This window comes from Mustela nigripes, chromosome X (assembly GCF_022355385.1).
Source record: "Mustela nigripes isolate SB6536 chromosome X, MUSNIG.SB6536, whole genome shotgun sequence".
Taxonomy (NCBI): domain Eukaryota; kingdom Metazoa; phylum Chordata; class Mammalia; order Carnivora; family Mustelidae; genus Mustela; species Mustela nigripes.
Genome location: NC_081575.1, coordinates 99,148,702 through 99,162,836, shown reverse-complemented (window position 1 = coordinate 99,162,836; position 14,135 = coordinate 99,148,702). Strand labels below are relative to the sequence as shown.

The following is a 14,135-nucleotide window of genomic DNA, read 5'->3' as shown; positions in this document are numbered from 1 at the left end:
ATCCATCACGCCATACATTTGCTTTCTCTGTACTTTGTACCAAACCACTTCCCAAAAATCTTTGCAGGCACTGTCCCAAATTGTGCCACAGTGTCCGATCCCTAGCCCTAAAATCTTCTAGTAGAAACACAAACACCCTGAGTGAGTTGCTCACCTGACCTGTGGTCATGATACTTAGAGTAAACCATTTCTTTTACATAAGAGTGAAACTTAAGTGCACAATAGACATTGGCTTTCATTACTGTGTCATTAAATAATCCACTTATATGCCAGACTCTGCAACTAGACATGAATTCCTTTAAGGTAGGAAGCTTGTTTTATTCATCATTTTATTGCTAGAACTCTAAGTACTACACCCAGTACATTTAAGGGGGGATATGATGTGGTTTTTGGAATATAGGTGAGGTTTGGTGGGATGGGTTCTGGAGTCAACAGCCGAGAAAGAATTCTGGAGATGTCTTCGGTGCAAAAAGGTGGTTTTATTAAAGCATGGGGACAGGACCTTTGGGCAAAAAGTGCTGCACTAGGGTTATAAGGAGCAGTTGATTATATACGGTGGGGTTGGAGGAGATAAGGAAAAAGAGAGGTTTTTAAAAGAACTTTTGGGCGCCTGGGTGGCTCAGTGCATTAAGTTTGGGTCATGGTCCTTCAGTCCCCAGATCGAGTCCTGCATTGCGTTCCCTACTTGGCGGAGAGTCTGCTTCTCCCTCTGACCCTCCCTCTTCTCATTCTCTCTCTCTCTCTCTCATTCTCTCTCCCAAATAAATAAATAAAATCTTTTTAAAAAAATAAAAAGAAAGAACAAAAAATTTTAAAAATAATAAAAGAACTTTCATATGCTAAAGAGGACCTACAAGATACCAGAGTCCTTGCCATTGTCAAGTTAAAGTTGTTTTTCTGTCTAGTAAAGCAATAACGTTAAGATAGTTGGCAGCTTCTTGGAGGAATATCACATATGTCTCACCCAGGAGTGGGGGGGAAGGGGGAGGTTGCAGGATGTCAGCTTATGCTTTGTCTTCAGCTTGCCTTCTGCTCCCTCATCAAGTGAAAAGAAAAAACTGAATAGCATTACCAAAGATGTAAACAATAGATGATTGATTTCTAAATGCCAAATGGATACAAAGTTTCCTAGTTCTGTAAGTCTATACTAGACTATATAGTCATTCGATTTATGAATGAGAGAACATTTCTATATTTGTAGAGTTAAGTTGACCATTTTCTATAAAATGATGTTTTATTACCAAATTAACAGACTGCATATTAATAATTAAACCTCATCAGTTGCTTAAACCTCATGACACGTTGGCTGGCTGGGAGGATGACTTACAGAGATATTCTGGGAGTTTTAGAGTGGGAATGCATACAAAACTAACTTCTTATTAGAAAATTGAGCTTATTCTTAATCATCCAGCCATTGATCTATTCAACAGCTATTCATAGAGCACCTACTATGTGTTTAATAGTTTCCAAGGCACTTGAGATAGATCAATAAAAAATATGGACAAGATAGACCCAAAAAGTCCACTAATCTTGATGGAATTTAAATTCCAGCGGGAGACAGATAATAAACAATGATACATTATTTAATAAGCAAATTAAATACTATGTTATATCATATGTAATGCTGTAACAAAAAAAAAGAAAGAAAGAAAGAAAAATGGATGCCAAGTGCAGCCACAAGTTTGTGATTTGGAATGAGTGCTTGCTGGGGTGCCTGCGTGGCTCAGTGGGTTAAAGCCTCTTCCTTTGGCTCAGGTCATGATCCCAGGGTCCTGGGATCGAGCCCCGCATTGGGCTCTCTGCTCAGCAAGGAGCCTGCTTCCTCCTCTCTCTCTGCCTGCCTCTCTGCCTACTTGTGATCTCTCTCTGTCAAATAAATAAATAAAATCTTAAAAAAAAAAAAAAGAAATGAGTGCTTGGCAGACCAAATTGAGAAGGTGATATGAGCAAAGACAAAGTAGCAAAGAGGGAAGCATACAGTAATCTGGAGAAATATTCCAGTCAGAGGGAACAGCCACAGCAAAGGTCCTAAGGTGAAAAATTGTCTATAATGTAAAACCATAAACAAAAGTAAATGACATAATGCAATGTAGTAAGTTACCAAGAAAGCTACAGAAAGTACATTTTCTGATGAAATGAATCACTTTTGGAAAAGCTTCATTGAAAGTGTGGGTCAGCCTTGCCTCACAGTCCTGGTAGGGTTTTGATAAATGAAAATGGGAAGTTCTACGTCAGTCTAGAATTGGGAAAACACATGTCAAGTTCAATTCACATTGGAGGGATGATTCTGGCTAGAGGTTAATTAGCTTCTTCAATTAAAGAAGTGAAGGACCGTGAATGCCAACATAAGGGTTTTGGACTTTCTTCCATTAGCATTGTAGATCGGCTAACAATTACTGAAGAAAATTCCAAGGCAAGGACAGCATGTTTTTGGAAGATTACCCTGAAGGTTTTAGACAGATTACATCAGAATGACTATAAATAATAAAATTTTAAGTCAAGACTAATCAACACAAAGCACACTCTAATTACAATAGCACTTGCAATAATACGATCTTATCATTTGACTTGTCTTTCATTTTTTAACTTTTTATTTTGAAAAGAAACCTGGAGACATTACAGAAAATAATGCAAGAATAGTACAGTAAATTTCTATACATCCTCTTCAACTAGATTGACCAATTATTAACATTTTGCCACAATTGCCTTACCTGTCTCAATGTGGGTAGGTAAATAAAAAGATAGAACGACACCATGTATACAAGCACATAACATATTATTGATGTTGTGTGAGAGTAAATTGCAGACATCAATGGCTAAACTTTTCGGTGTGAATCCTCTGAAAACAGGGATGTTTCCTTACCTATCTAGAGTATATTTATTAAATTCACAAAAACTGGAAATGGTAGAATGCTATTATCTAATATACCATCTATATTCACTTTTATTTTATTTCTTTTAATTTTTTTTAAGATTTTATTTATTTATTTGACAGAGGAAGATCACAAGTAGGCAGAGAGGCAGGCAGAGAAAGGGAAGCAGGATCCCCGCTGAGCAAAGAGCCCGATATGGGGCTCGATTCCAGGACCCTGAGATCGTGACCTGAGCTGAAGGCAGTGGCTTAACCCACTGAGCCACCCAGGCGCCCCTATATTCACTTTTAAAAGGTGATCCCATTAATAACCCCTAATACTGTATTTCCCATCCAGGATTACATTTAGTTGTCAAGTCTTCCTATTGTCCTTAAACCTGGAATAGTTCCTCAGCCTTTCTCTGTCTTTCACGGTGTTGGGAAGAAATTTTCTCTGCGCATCAAGGTCCTTGTAACTAAGCATGAGACAGATTAACGGGAGAATGTCGAATTTAGTAGGAGGAATCCACAGTCAGGCAACAGGAGGTTTATCTGACCCTCCTGAGCCGCTAAGGGGAGGAGCTTGGGAAACAAAGTTTGGAAAACAAAGGGGTTTAAAAAACAAAGATTGCCCTGTTATGCAAAGAATTTTCTTAGGTGAAGATCTGTTAATACTCTCTTCCTGGGCAGGCTTTCCTTTCCAATGTAAATTTAGGCAGTTGCAGAAGCAAAGAGCTTTTACCACATCTGCTGGGTGTGGATTGCTTTTAACTCAAAATCATCTTCACGCCCAAGGAACTGCTCTTGATCCCTACAATGACTTGGACGTTTCTAAAAAGTAGAAGCCAGATTTTATTTTTTTTTATACAGTGTCTCTTGGTTTGCGTTTGCCTGATATGTCCTCCTTTTTTGGGTATTGACCTGTTTCTGGCTGGAATACTACATAAATGATATAGTGCTTTGTTCATGCATCCCATCAGGAGGTGCATGATATCGATTTGTCCCATTACTGGTGATGTTAATTTCGGTTACTTCCTTGAAATGGTGTCCATTGTTACCTCAGTCCTTAATAAATAATCAGTGGGGAGGTACTTTAAAACAGTGTGAATATCCTGCCACATCGATCTTTCACCCAATAATTTTAACATCTGTTGATAATTCTTACCTGAATCAATTATTATTAGGATGGCTGTAACATGGTGATTTCTAATTCTGTCATTTCTTCTATTTTTAGAAGAAATGACAGAATTTCTGCTCTGGCTAAGGAAGACCTTTCCTTTTAATGTATTTGTTCGTTAACATGAATGCGTGGAATCATGTTTTTTTGATTACTGCCATTGTTCATCTTACCTTGTCTTTTATTACATACCACTTATGAATATTCCTTTCACTTCATGGGAGAAAGCAAAACCAAATTTAGTAACCTTCTTATCTGGTTGGGAAGAAGAAAAGCACGTTTTAAGGGTAGGCTCTAGCTAACTATGGAAAGAATGATGTTTTTTTTTCCTCTAGACTTTCATTTTATTTTTAAAATTTTAACAGTTTGTTAACATGTAGCTCTTCAGTTCCTATGGCTTCTGGGAGCTGAGGCTAACTAAAGCCCTAATGATGGGTCCTAGCCAAGGACCATATTTGCATTCTTGACTGGCAGAAGTAAAAGTTAATTCGGTACTTTTGCTGAAAGCCTCTTTCGAAATGACAAAATATACCACTTTGAAGGTAATCTTTTGCCCAGATGTTTGGATGCACAAATCAAGCTGCTACATTCAGAGAGCATTTTCATTTTCCTTTTTATTATTATTGTTATCATTATTATATTATTATTTTGTATATCCTGCCTTGTTCCAGAAAGCACTTTTGCAAAAGCAAAGCTGCTATCTTTACATACTAGTTTATACCTTCCCAAAACGTTTTCTTGCTATTATATGAATAGCAATTTCACTTCTTAATGTGTTACCAAAAAATATATATATATATAACTGCTTCTAAATTGCATTGATGTATTGTAAAATTGAGTTGAATATCTTTGTAGGCTGAGCATAATTATCCTCCTGCCAGGAACAAATAAGTTATACCGCTCCAGAGAAATAAATATGCATATGAATTTATGTGGATGGATAAATCCTTATAAAGTTTAGCTCTTTATAACACAATGAGAGAAGGAGAAATGTACTTTGTGAGGCTAATGAATAAACTGGGATCATTAGATTGTCTATCATCCATTTCCCCCACAAAGTTGCACTTTACTGCATATAAATCAGGGCAGAGCATTTCAAAGGACTTTATATAATGAATGAGGCAATTTTAGGCTGAACCAAATAAGAAAAAGTCACCTGAAATCTTCAGTTCTATTTGAAACAAGATTATGTATAGAAATACATATAGGGAAACAAAATGAAAACTCCTAGTGAAGATTTACTTTGCTAACATCTTTACTTCTTCAAAGACATCTAGCAGAAAAAGTTTTCCAACAATAAGACCAGGTACAGGCCGGTAGAAAAAAATAGGACCCCAAACTACAGTAGGTAATTGCAGCAAGATTAGTGTAAACCAAATGCATTTATTATTTGCAATGTAATCCAATATACTAAGAGATGGCACGCGCTTTATTTTAATTAGCTGTTTCTTTTAAAGGGTTGCTTGGTCCAACTGTCTTGATAAGAAAAAATTGTAGTCATTGCTCAAAATGCTTGTAGCAGATCTAGTTTTAAATTGAAACAATTTATTCCAAAAGCAGTCTACTACCGCAGCAATAATCAATGTGTTTTCCCTTAGCCCAAACTGGAGCTTCCAAAGACTATTGTTAATTGCGGTGACTAAATAACTGCTGGTGCCCTTAAATGTAACTCTTTGGCACTTGTTCATTTGTTGTGTTTAACCAAATGCCAATTTCCCTTGGGTTTTGCTGAGCGATTTTGCTTTACAATTTTCAATATTCAGTCTCAGTCCCTTAAAGGGGGTAGAGTCTATCATTTTAACCAAATAACACAAAGGCTAACCAGATTTTTAAAAGGTCTGCACTATCTCGTTCCATCTTCTGATGCTGAATTGTGCTGAAATGGAATCTTTTTATTTTTTAAATGCTGTCACTCCAGGCAACCTGAACTTGCGCTGAAAAGCAGATCCCATTTCAAAGAGAAAATGACATTTGCTGGGGCAACACCTTTCACATTGTAATGTAAAGATAAAATACATCAGTGGGACTGGAATCATTTCTTTTAAGTGTAACAGAATTTAACCCCTAGTAATTTTGTCCTGACCCAATGTATAAGCAGTAACAGATAGCACTCATATTAATGAATTTGTCCAGCTTCGAGCAAAAGAATGTGGAAACTAAATCTAGTACACCATTTTCTTTGGGAGAGCTTACACATGGTCTATAAACCAATGAGAAAAACTTACATGGGAAATTTTTTAACCTCCCACATTTCTAATATGAAGGCACATAACTTACTCTTGCATAGAAGTAATGTAGTAACTGTGGAGCAGGTACTGGTATGTGGACTGTGATAAAAGACATTTCTTTTCTCACTTCCAAGAACACTCTAAGAATACCAGGCTTCTGCCTGTAATATTGTAGAAGTATCTGGGGGAAATTTGAGATACTCTCTGCATCTCAGGATAAATTAGCTCCTTGAAAATGCCATTTCTTTGGACCCAGTCTTGGTTTCCATCTTATTAGTAAATGACTAACCCGTGGCTCAGGAAGACTTATTCTTGCTTATTGCCCATAGTCTAGGTATATATAGCTTTCCATATGTTTGTACCTTGAAGGATATATTCATGTGACACTAGACTATTTCTCTAATTGCTAAGCTACATCAACCCCGCTGTCTCATTATATTTCAGACAGTACTATTGATTGGCCTACTCTATAGTGTATTTGAGGTAGTGTGTATAATTATTTGAGTGGCTCATGACTTCTAGCAATAGGAATGATTCACATTTGGGCAATGACTTCTCTAAAAATAAGAAGAACTTACTTTTATATCATTTTTCTCTAACTTTTGCATATTCAGTGTTTAATTTAAAAAAAAATGTATAGAGAACAGTCTTATAAATGCCATCTGAAGAAAATGAGAATTCAGCTTATTACATTAATAGGATTATGTCTTGGGCACAGTTTTGGATTGTTTCAAAAGCTCTTCCACTAGATATGGGCACGGAAAGGATGCTTGTCTAGGCCTGGTGCCATGTCTCCAGAATCCAGGGGCGTGCTTGGAGCCAACATAGAACCATTCCCAGCCTGGGGAGGTATCTGCAGTAGACGAGCTGTCCTGACTCCAGCTTTCTTTGCAGCTTCTACCCACAGAAGCCTCGAGTTAGATTTTATAGCGGCTATTTTTTTAAATTCAAGTTTTAAAGAATTAAAGTGTGATTAACATAAGGTAAAATGCATAAATGATAAGTATTCAGCTTGTTGAGTTTTGACAATGTATATACTTGTATATCCATACCTGAAAAGGATACAGAATATTTCTTTCACCCCAGCAAGTTTCCTCTTGCCCCTTTCCAGTAAGTTTTCCCATCACTCATCCACAAAACATCCATTTTGTGATTTCTACCACTATGGTTTATTTCGGCCTGTTTTTGTACTTCATTTAGACAGAATTATACAGAAGACATTACTTTGTGTCTGGCTTACTTCACCTAACATAATTTTGTGAGATTCATGCATGTTGCTTATATCAGTAGTTTACTATTTTTAAATTTTATTTATTTATTTGACAAAGAGAGAGCACAAGCAGACAGAGTAGCAGGAAGAGGGAGAGGGAGAAGCAGGCTCCCCACTGAGCAAGGAGCCTGACATGGGACTTGATCCCAGGACCCTGGGATCATGACCACAGCTGAAGGCAGCTGCCCAACCAACCAAGCCACAGAGGCACCCCAGTAGTTTATTCTTTTATTTTTTTAAAGATTTTATTTATTTATTTCACAGATAGAGATCACAAGCAGGCAGAGAGGCAGGCAGAGAGGGGTGGGGGAAAGCAGGCTCCCTGCTGAGCAGAGAGCCCCAGGTGGGGCTCAATCTGGGAACCCTGGGATCATGACCTGAGCCAAAGGCAGAGGCTTAACCCACTGAGCCACCCAGGTGCCCCCCACCAGTGTTTATTCTTTTTATTGCTGAGTATATTCTGTCATATGGACATACAGCAGTTTGCTCAGTATCTCCTGTTAATGAACATTCGTGTTGTTTTCAGTTGTGGCTACTGTGAATAAGACTACTTTGAACATTCTTGAGCAAGTCTTCTTGTGGACATCTGCTTCTATTTCCTTGCATAAATACTTAGGAATGCAGTTGCTAGTCATAAGGTAGATTCATAGTTAACCTCATCAGAAAATACCCCAAATTGTCTACTATAGTGGTATGATTGAGCTTTGCCACTAACAACATTTAAGAGTACAAATTAAGCAGTGTCCATTTTTCCCCAATTTTTTTCTCATGCAAGAAACTTTAGGGTAATAAATTGCAAGGGTTCAATGCATTAAATTAGAAAAACCAATGACTCTGGAAAGAAACCACAGTCCAGATGTTTATCTCTCCCATCATGTCCAGTATTATTTATTTAGTTATCTATCATAATTTAAAATAAATAAATAAATAAAAACACAGCAAGAGAGGGAACACAAGCAGGGGGAGTGGGAGAGGGAGAAGTAGGCTTTCAGTGGAGCTGGGAGCCTGATGCTAGGCTGCATCCCAGGACCCTGGGATCATGACCTGAACCAAAAGCAGCCCCTTAACAACTGAGCCACCTAGGCACCCCACATCCAGTATAATTTAAATCAGATTATTTTGGTGTATAAACTAGCCTATGGGTATAAGTTAGTTTTACGCAGTTTTCTCTGTGTGGTGGAGTTAACTCTTACACTGAGAGAACCCGGCCCAGTGCATCTTACAGAATTATCTACCCACTTATCCTTTCTATTCACATAGGAATGGGAAAATATTATATTGAGGAGCTTCTTGTATTTCATTCCTGGAACTTTTGTAATACTATCTTGTGTAGGCCCTCACAAGTTTCAACGGTTAATGCTATATGATATTTATTAATACAAAATGTGAAAATTTCCAGAAGGTACTTTTCTGTATTTTACTTTCCATATTAATTCTCTTAGACTCTTAAAGATTTAATAACTCATTTTATTTTTCTTTTTTAAATTCATAAAATCCAAGCATGTAAGATTTTCTTCTGTTTCCCATTTAATTTTAATAAGAGCATAAAATACACTTGACTAAACAGTAGTTATATATGTTTTTTGAAACCAAGAAAACCCCAAAACTGTTGAATTAAAAATGAAGTACTAGACAATGAAAAATATGGCTGAATTTTGCTCTACAATTATCACGGGAAAAGTGACATCACACGGAAACACACACACACCCACGCACAAACACCAAATGTTCTTATGAGGCAATAATGTCCATGCTTTTCAAATTACTTGTCACTGATACTGCATCATACCCATGATGATTTCACCCCATTTTTGAGATCTCAGGAGTGATCTTTTAACACAACAGTAGTTGTTACTGAAAAACCATAGATTATTTTAAAGTTTTCAGTTTTCATGATCAAGAAGACAGCAGGCATATATAGGCTCTTAAGGTGAACTTCAAAATCTGCATTCTGGGGTGCCTGGCTAGCGCAGTCAGTTGAACAAGGGACTCTTCTTGGCTTTGACTCAAGTCAGAGCACGGAGTCTGCTTGAGATTCTCTTTCTCCTTCTCCCTCCACGCTCACACTCGTGCTCTTGCTCTCTCTAAAAAAAAAAAAAAAAAATTTTAATCTGTGCATGCTCACTTAATGTTTATTTTCTTTTGTTTTGAAGATTTAATTTATTTTGTTTGACAGGGAGAGATTGAGCACAAACTGGGGGAGAGGCAGAGGGAGAAGCAGGCTCCCCACTGAGCAGGGATCCCAATGCAGGACTCAATCCCAGGACCATGGGATCATGACCTGCACTGAAGGCAGATGCTTAAGGGACTAAGCCACCCAGGCGCCCCAGTTCTGACTTAATGTTTAAAAACCAGTAGCTTTGATTTTGTCACAATGTCTATGAGTTCTAAAGGAGGAAAAAATTAAATGTTTTATCCCCAGAAGTGCCTGATGATTTTTAATGTAATATGGATATTCAATAGGAAAAACAGAACTTGTATATAGTGAGTGGCCAGAAAAATCCCTCTTTTGGATAAAATGTAGCAACCTACTTAGTAGAGGGGTGGCTAAACAAATGAAAAAAAATGTCTAAGCTGCTTAGGAAAGGAAAATGCTACAGATGTAGCTGGGTGTGATATCCACTAGGGGTCCAGCTATTAAAGCCCAAGTGTTCAGCCTCCAGTACTGTGATAGGCCAGCCACCCTGGGTCACTATTCAGAGGTAGAAAACGGGAGTCATTGTTCCTGGCAGGAGGCAGTGGACTGTAATCCTCAGGGGGTTCACCCAACGCTATTAAACAGTCCACACCGCCCTTCAGGAACAGTGTTTTTGAACCTTTACAGCGCCACCCCCCCCACCGCCCCACCCCAGCCCTATCCCCTCAGTGACAGCTCAGGTGGAAAGGATCAAGATTCAGAAACTGTCCCAGCTTAAACTCCTCATATCCTCAAGCCTAGTTTGTAGGATTCCCACAAGGGACATGCTTATAGGAGTTACTATACTCAGGCAAGCTCAGAATCATAGTTTCCAAACAGGTATTTTATAATTCTTTCAGTCCAGTTGCAATCTACCATTTTTACCATAAGCAATGTCGCTTAGCAACACAGTTACCACAAACCACCTTATCTGGTTACCAAGGAAACAGAGCTAGGAAGGTCAAATTCTCTTGCAGAAAGGGAAGGGGTTGTGTTAATCCATTACCTACATCTGGTGTCATCCACAAAACTGTGAAATCAAGTTGAATTTGTGGTGTGGGATGTGAATATGATCTAATTCCCTTCTGTGATTTTTTTTCCCCCTAGAGCTAATGTACACAGTTGAACTTGCTGGAGGCCTTGGTGCTATCCTTCTGCTTCTTGTTTGCTTGGTGACCATCTACAAGTGTTACAAGATAGAAATTATGCTCTTCTACAGGAATCATTTTGGGGCTGAGGAGCTGGATGGAGGTAAGAGAAGTTCCCTCTTTTTAACGTTCTGTCTCAATATTCTTATTTGTTTTCTGCCTTTGTTTTATTGAGGGGCAAGAACATTCCCTGCCTTACTACTGGCGGCAGCTCTTACCATCTTTCCATGATCAGTGGTTGTAAATTCATCTTTTACACAGAACTGTGCGTGTGATGCTTTGGAGCCAATAGGTAATTTCCTCTGACAATTGTAAAGCAACACCTACCCTTTTTAGAATCCGCTGCCAAGTAGCACTTGCAAATTACAAATGCTGATTGCAACCATCAGAGTGTTCCTTTTCTCTCACCTTGTAATCAGTAGTGAAAGGCCGGCTTTACTTTTCTATAGGTGAGGAGGGCCTCTTCTAATTGTGTTCCCTAGCCCCACGTTTGAAGTGAATCTCAGTTTGTCCCTTGCTTAGACTGACCAGCTCTAATAAACTGTGCTGAGTATTTTAGAATTCATAGCAGTCTTTCCAAGCCTGTTTATATCACTATATTTAGACAGATGGATTTTTATTCCAAGTGTGGACCAACAGATAATACAGTGCCCAAGCACATTGTTTTCATACGAATACATCTACTATTTTTCCTTGAACTGGACGAGTAAATGTTGTTTTCATGGAAATCATAATAAAGATCTGCCCCTTCTGGTCAGTCTTGACTCTGTGCACACTCTAAGAGGAATTTGGGGGTTCTTAAAATGGAGGTCCATGAACTACCCATTCGAGAACTTAAGGTTTTCTTTTTTTTTTCCGTTTTGGTTATTCGAGAGTGATCTGTACATAAGGTAAATTTGCAGTAGAGGAAGCATGTGCAAACTCCTACACACAGTCCAGATGGTAACAATTTCTTGATCGTACTTATACATTTTTTTTTCATGATTGCTGCTTCTGCACTAAGCGGTGCAAAGGAAAATGAAGGGATCGGCTGTGTTCCTACCTTTCCAGGATCCTGTGGACTAAATCCACAGGTAGCATTGTGGGTGGTTAGGCTTGTGAACAGGACTAGTTTACACAGGCTGTGTAACCTTTTGCCCATCCCATGAGGGTGAAGTCCGTGCCCGCAGCATGGCTGGGGCATTTTACATTTTTAAGTGCTGATTTGTACTTGTTCCTAACTTTCTTCCCTGTATGTGCGGAGTATTAAATTTTTTGGCGAGTCCTTCAAAGAGATATAAGAAAATTGTCAACAGCAGGGCTATTGTTGGATGAGTACCAAAAAAAAGTGCTAGGCATTCTTAAATCATTCTTGTTAAGGCTCAAAAACTTCTGAGGTCAGTATTACAATTTCCATTTTACTGATAAGGCAACTAGGGCTCCCAGAGGTTAGATAATGTACGGATGAAGATAACATGAGCATAACTATAAGTGGCCAAGATGGGATTTGAAAATAGGTCTATATCCAAAATATGAATCCTGTTTTATGCCTTTTAAAAATTTAGTCTGTTCAGTATAATGTAAAGATCTGATGTTGTTTGTACAGTTTGCATAGTAGGAGATGTTTGAAAAAGCAGATTAGCTGAGCATCTCACTTGATCCATTAACCCTATTTGCAATATGTTTAGTTTGTGTTCTGAATGAAATGAATGATTTCCCCAAAACTATTATATCCAGTGCAGTTTTTCTTTGTCATGTTCTGAATGGTAGAAGATTCTGGATAGTTTACCTGCCTCTAAACCTTAGTCACATCCCCTTAGATCTTTCTACACATATTATTATGGTTGAATAATTATCTACTCTTCCATTAGTGGGAAATTTCTCTGACATCATTGCATTCCCTTTCTTCATAGGTCTCCCACAGTCCTTTCTTCTTCCAAAGAAAACATAACTGTTAAGAAGAGACCCCAGGCTTTTCATATTCTTGACTGGGCTTAAAAAATGTAACCCAGAAGTCAAAAGTTTAGTGATGCCTTCTTGATTCTTGGCCACAGCATCAGCTCCCCTAAAAGGGGAATACATAAAATACTCTTGGATATAAGGAAAGGCAAAGAGTATGAAAAAGAATAGGGAAAGTTTAGTTAATATTTTGAAGCAATGTCTCACTCTGGTGATAGGATAGATTCGTTGACTATTTATTAAATAGCAAGTGCTGTGTTGGCTACTTGGTTGATACTCAGAGAATTACACAGCTAGAAAGACAGAATTTAAGCCCAGATCCAAATAACTCCAAATTCCACGAATTTCAGCCTTTGTGTCAGACTGGGATATGGAGTAGCTGGTGTCAGGAACACATCCATTCAATTCCTTTTGGGTCATCAGGATAGGCATTCCCTGGCTTTATCAGTTCTGTGTCAGAAAGATTCTGTTTTTCCAAGAGAGAATACATTGATGATTTGTTGCCTTGATTTGTTCGCCTCACGCTTTGTTCCCTTCTACGTAATTTTACATTTTATTGTTTCCTCTGGATCTAGGTCTTAGCACTTCTCATTCTACAATACCCACTTTTTTTGGATCACACTTAACAACCCTATCTTCAGTTGCATTAGTGTGTAAATAGCCCGTAAGTCTAAATGTCCTTCTCCTAGTTCTCTTTCTTAGTTTTTATCACCTAATTGTACCTCTTGAAAATAGACTGCTTCCTCACTCAATTGCTCTTCCTTGTCCAAGCCTCCTACACTACCTTCTTGGTCTTCATTCTCCAACCTTGCGTTTTATCCTCCACACTCAGCCAGAATTTTCTTTTTAAGTACACATTTACTGTGATTGTTAGGGGGAAAAAAAATGCCTGGATGTTCCTGCCAGAGCAGGTCCAGGCTTTTTAGTTCAGGAAACAACTGCTGCTGCAGGGTGACCCAACTTTAATTGTCGCCTTGCCACCTCTGTGGAATCAGACCATGCAGAGTTTCAGTTAGAAGGAGATGCTGGCATAATTTTAAGATATTTTTTTTTTAATTTTTTCTTAAGATTTTATTGATTTGACAGACAGAAATCACAAGTAGGCAGAGAGGCAGGCAGAGAGAGAGAGAGAGAGAAGGAAGCAGGCTCCCCGCGGAGCAGAGAGCCCAACACAGGGCTCGATCCCAGGAGCCTGGGATCATGACCTGAGCCAAAGGCAGAGGCTTTAACCCACTGAGCCACCCAGGCGCCCCTCTAAGATCTTTTTAGGTAAATGAGGTAACTGTAATGATTAGGGTCAGGAGAAGGTTAACTACTCTCCCACCAGCTTGGTTCTATTACATACTG

General features: G+C 38.5%; 1 protein-coding gene across 1 annotated transcript in view; it reads left to right on the top strand.

The window, feature by feature from the left end:
- The window catches only part of IL1RAPL1 (interleukin 1 receptor accessory protein like 1), a 55,872-nt gene that overhangs the window by 20,458 nt on the left and 21,279 nt on the right, over positions 1-14,135 (top strand). Inside the window, exon 3 of the mRNA XM_059385284.1 lies at positions 10,810-10,953. Coding sequence (XP_059241267.1) covers positions 10,810-10,953 — 144 coding nt within the window. The remainder of the gene's footprint in view (positions 1-10,809; positions 10,954-14,135) is intronic.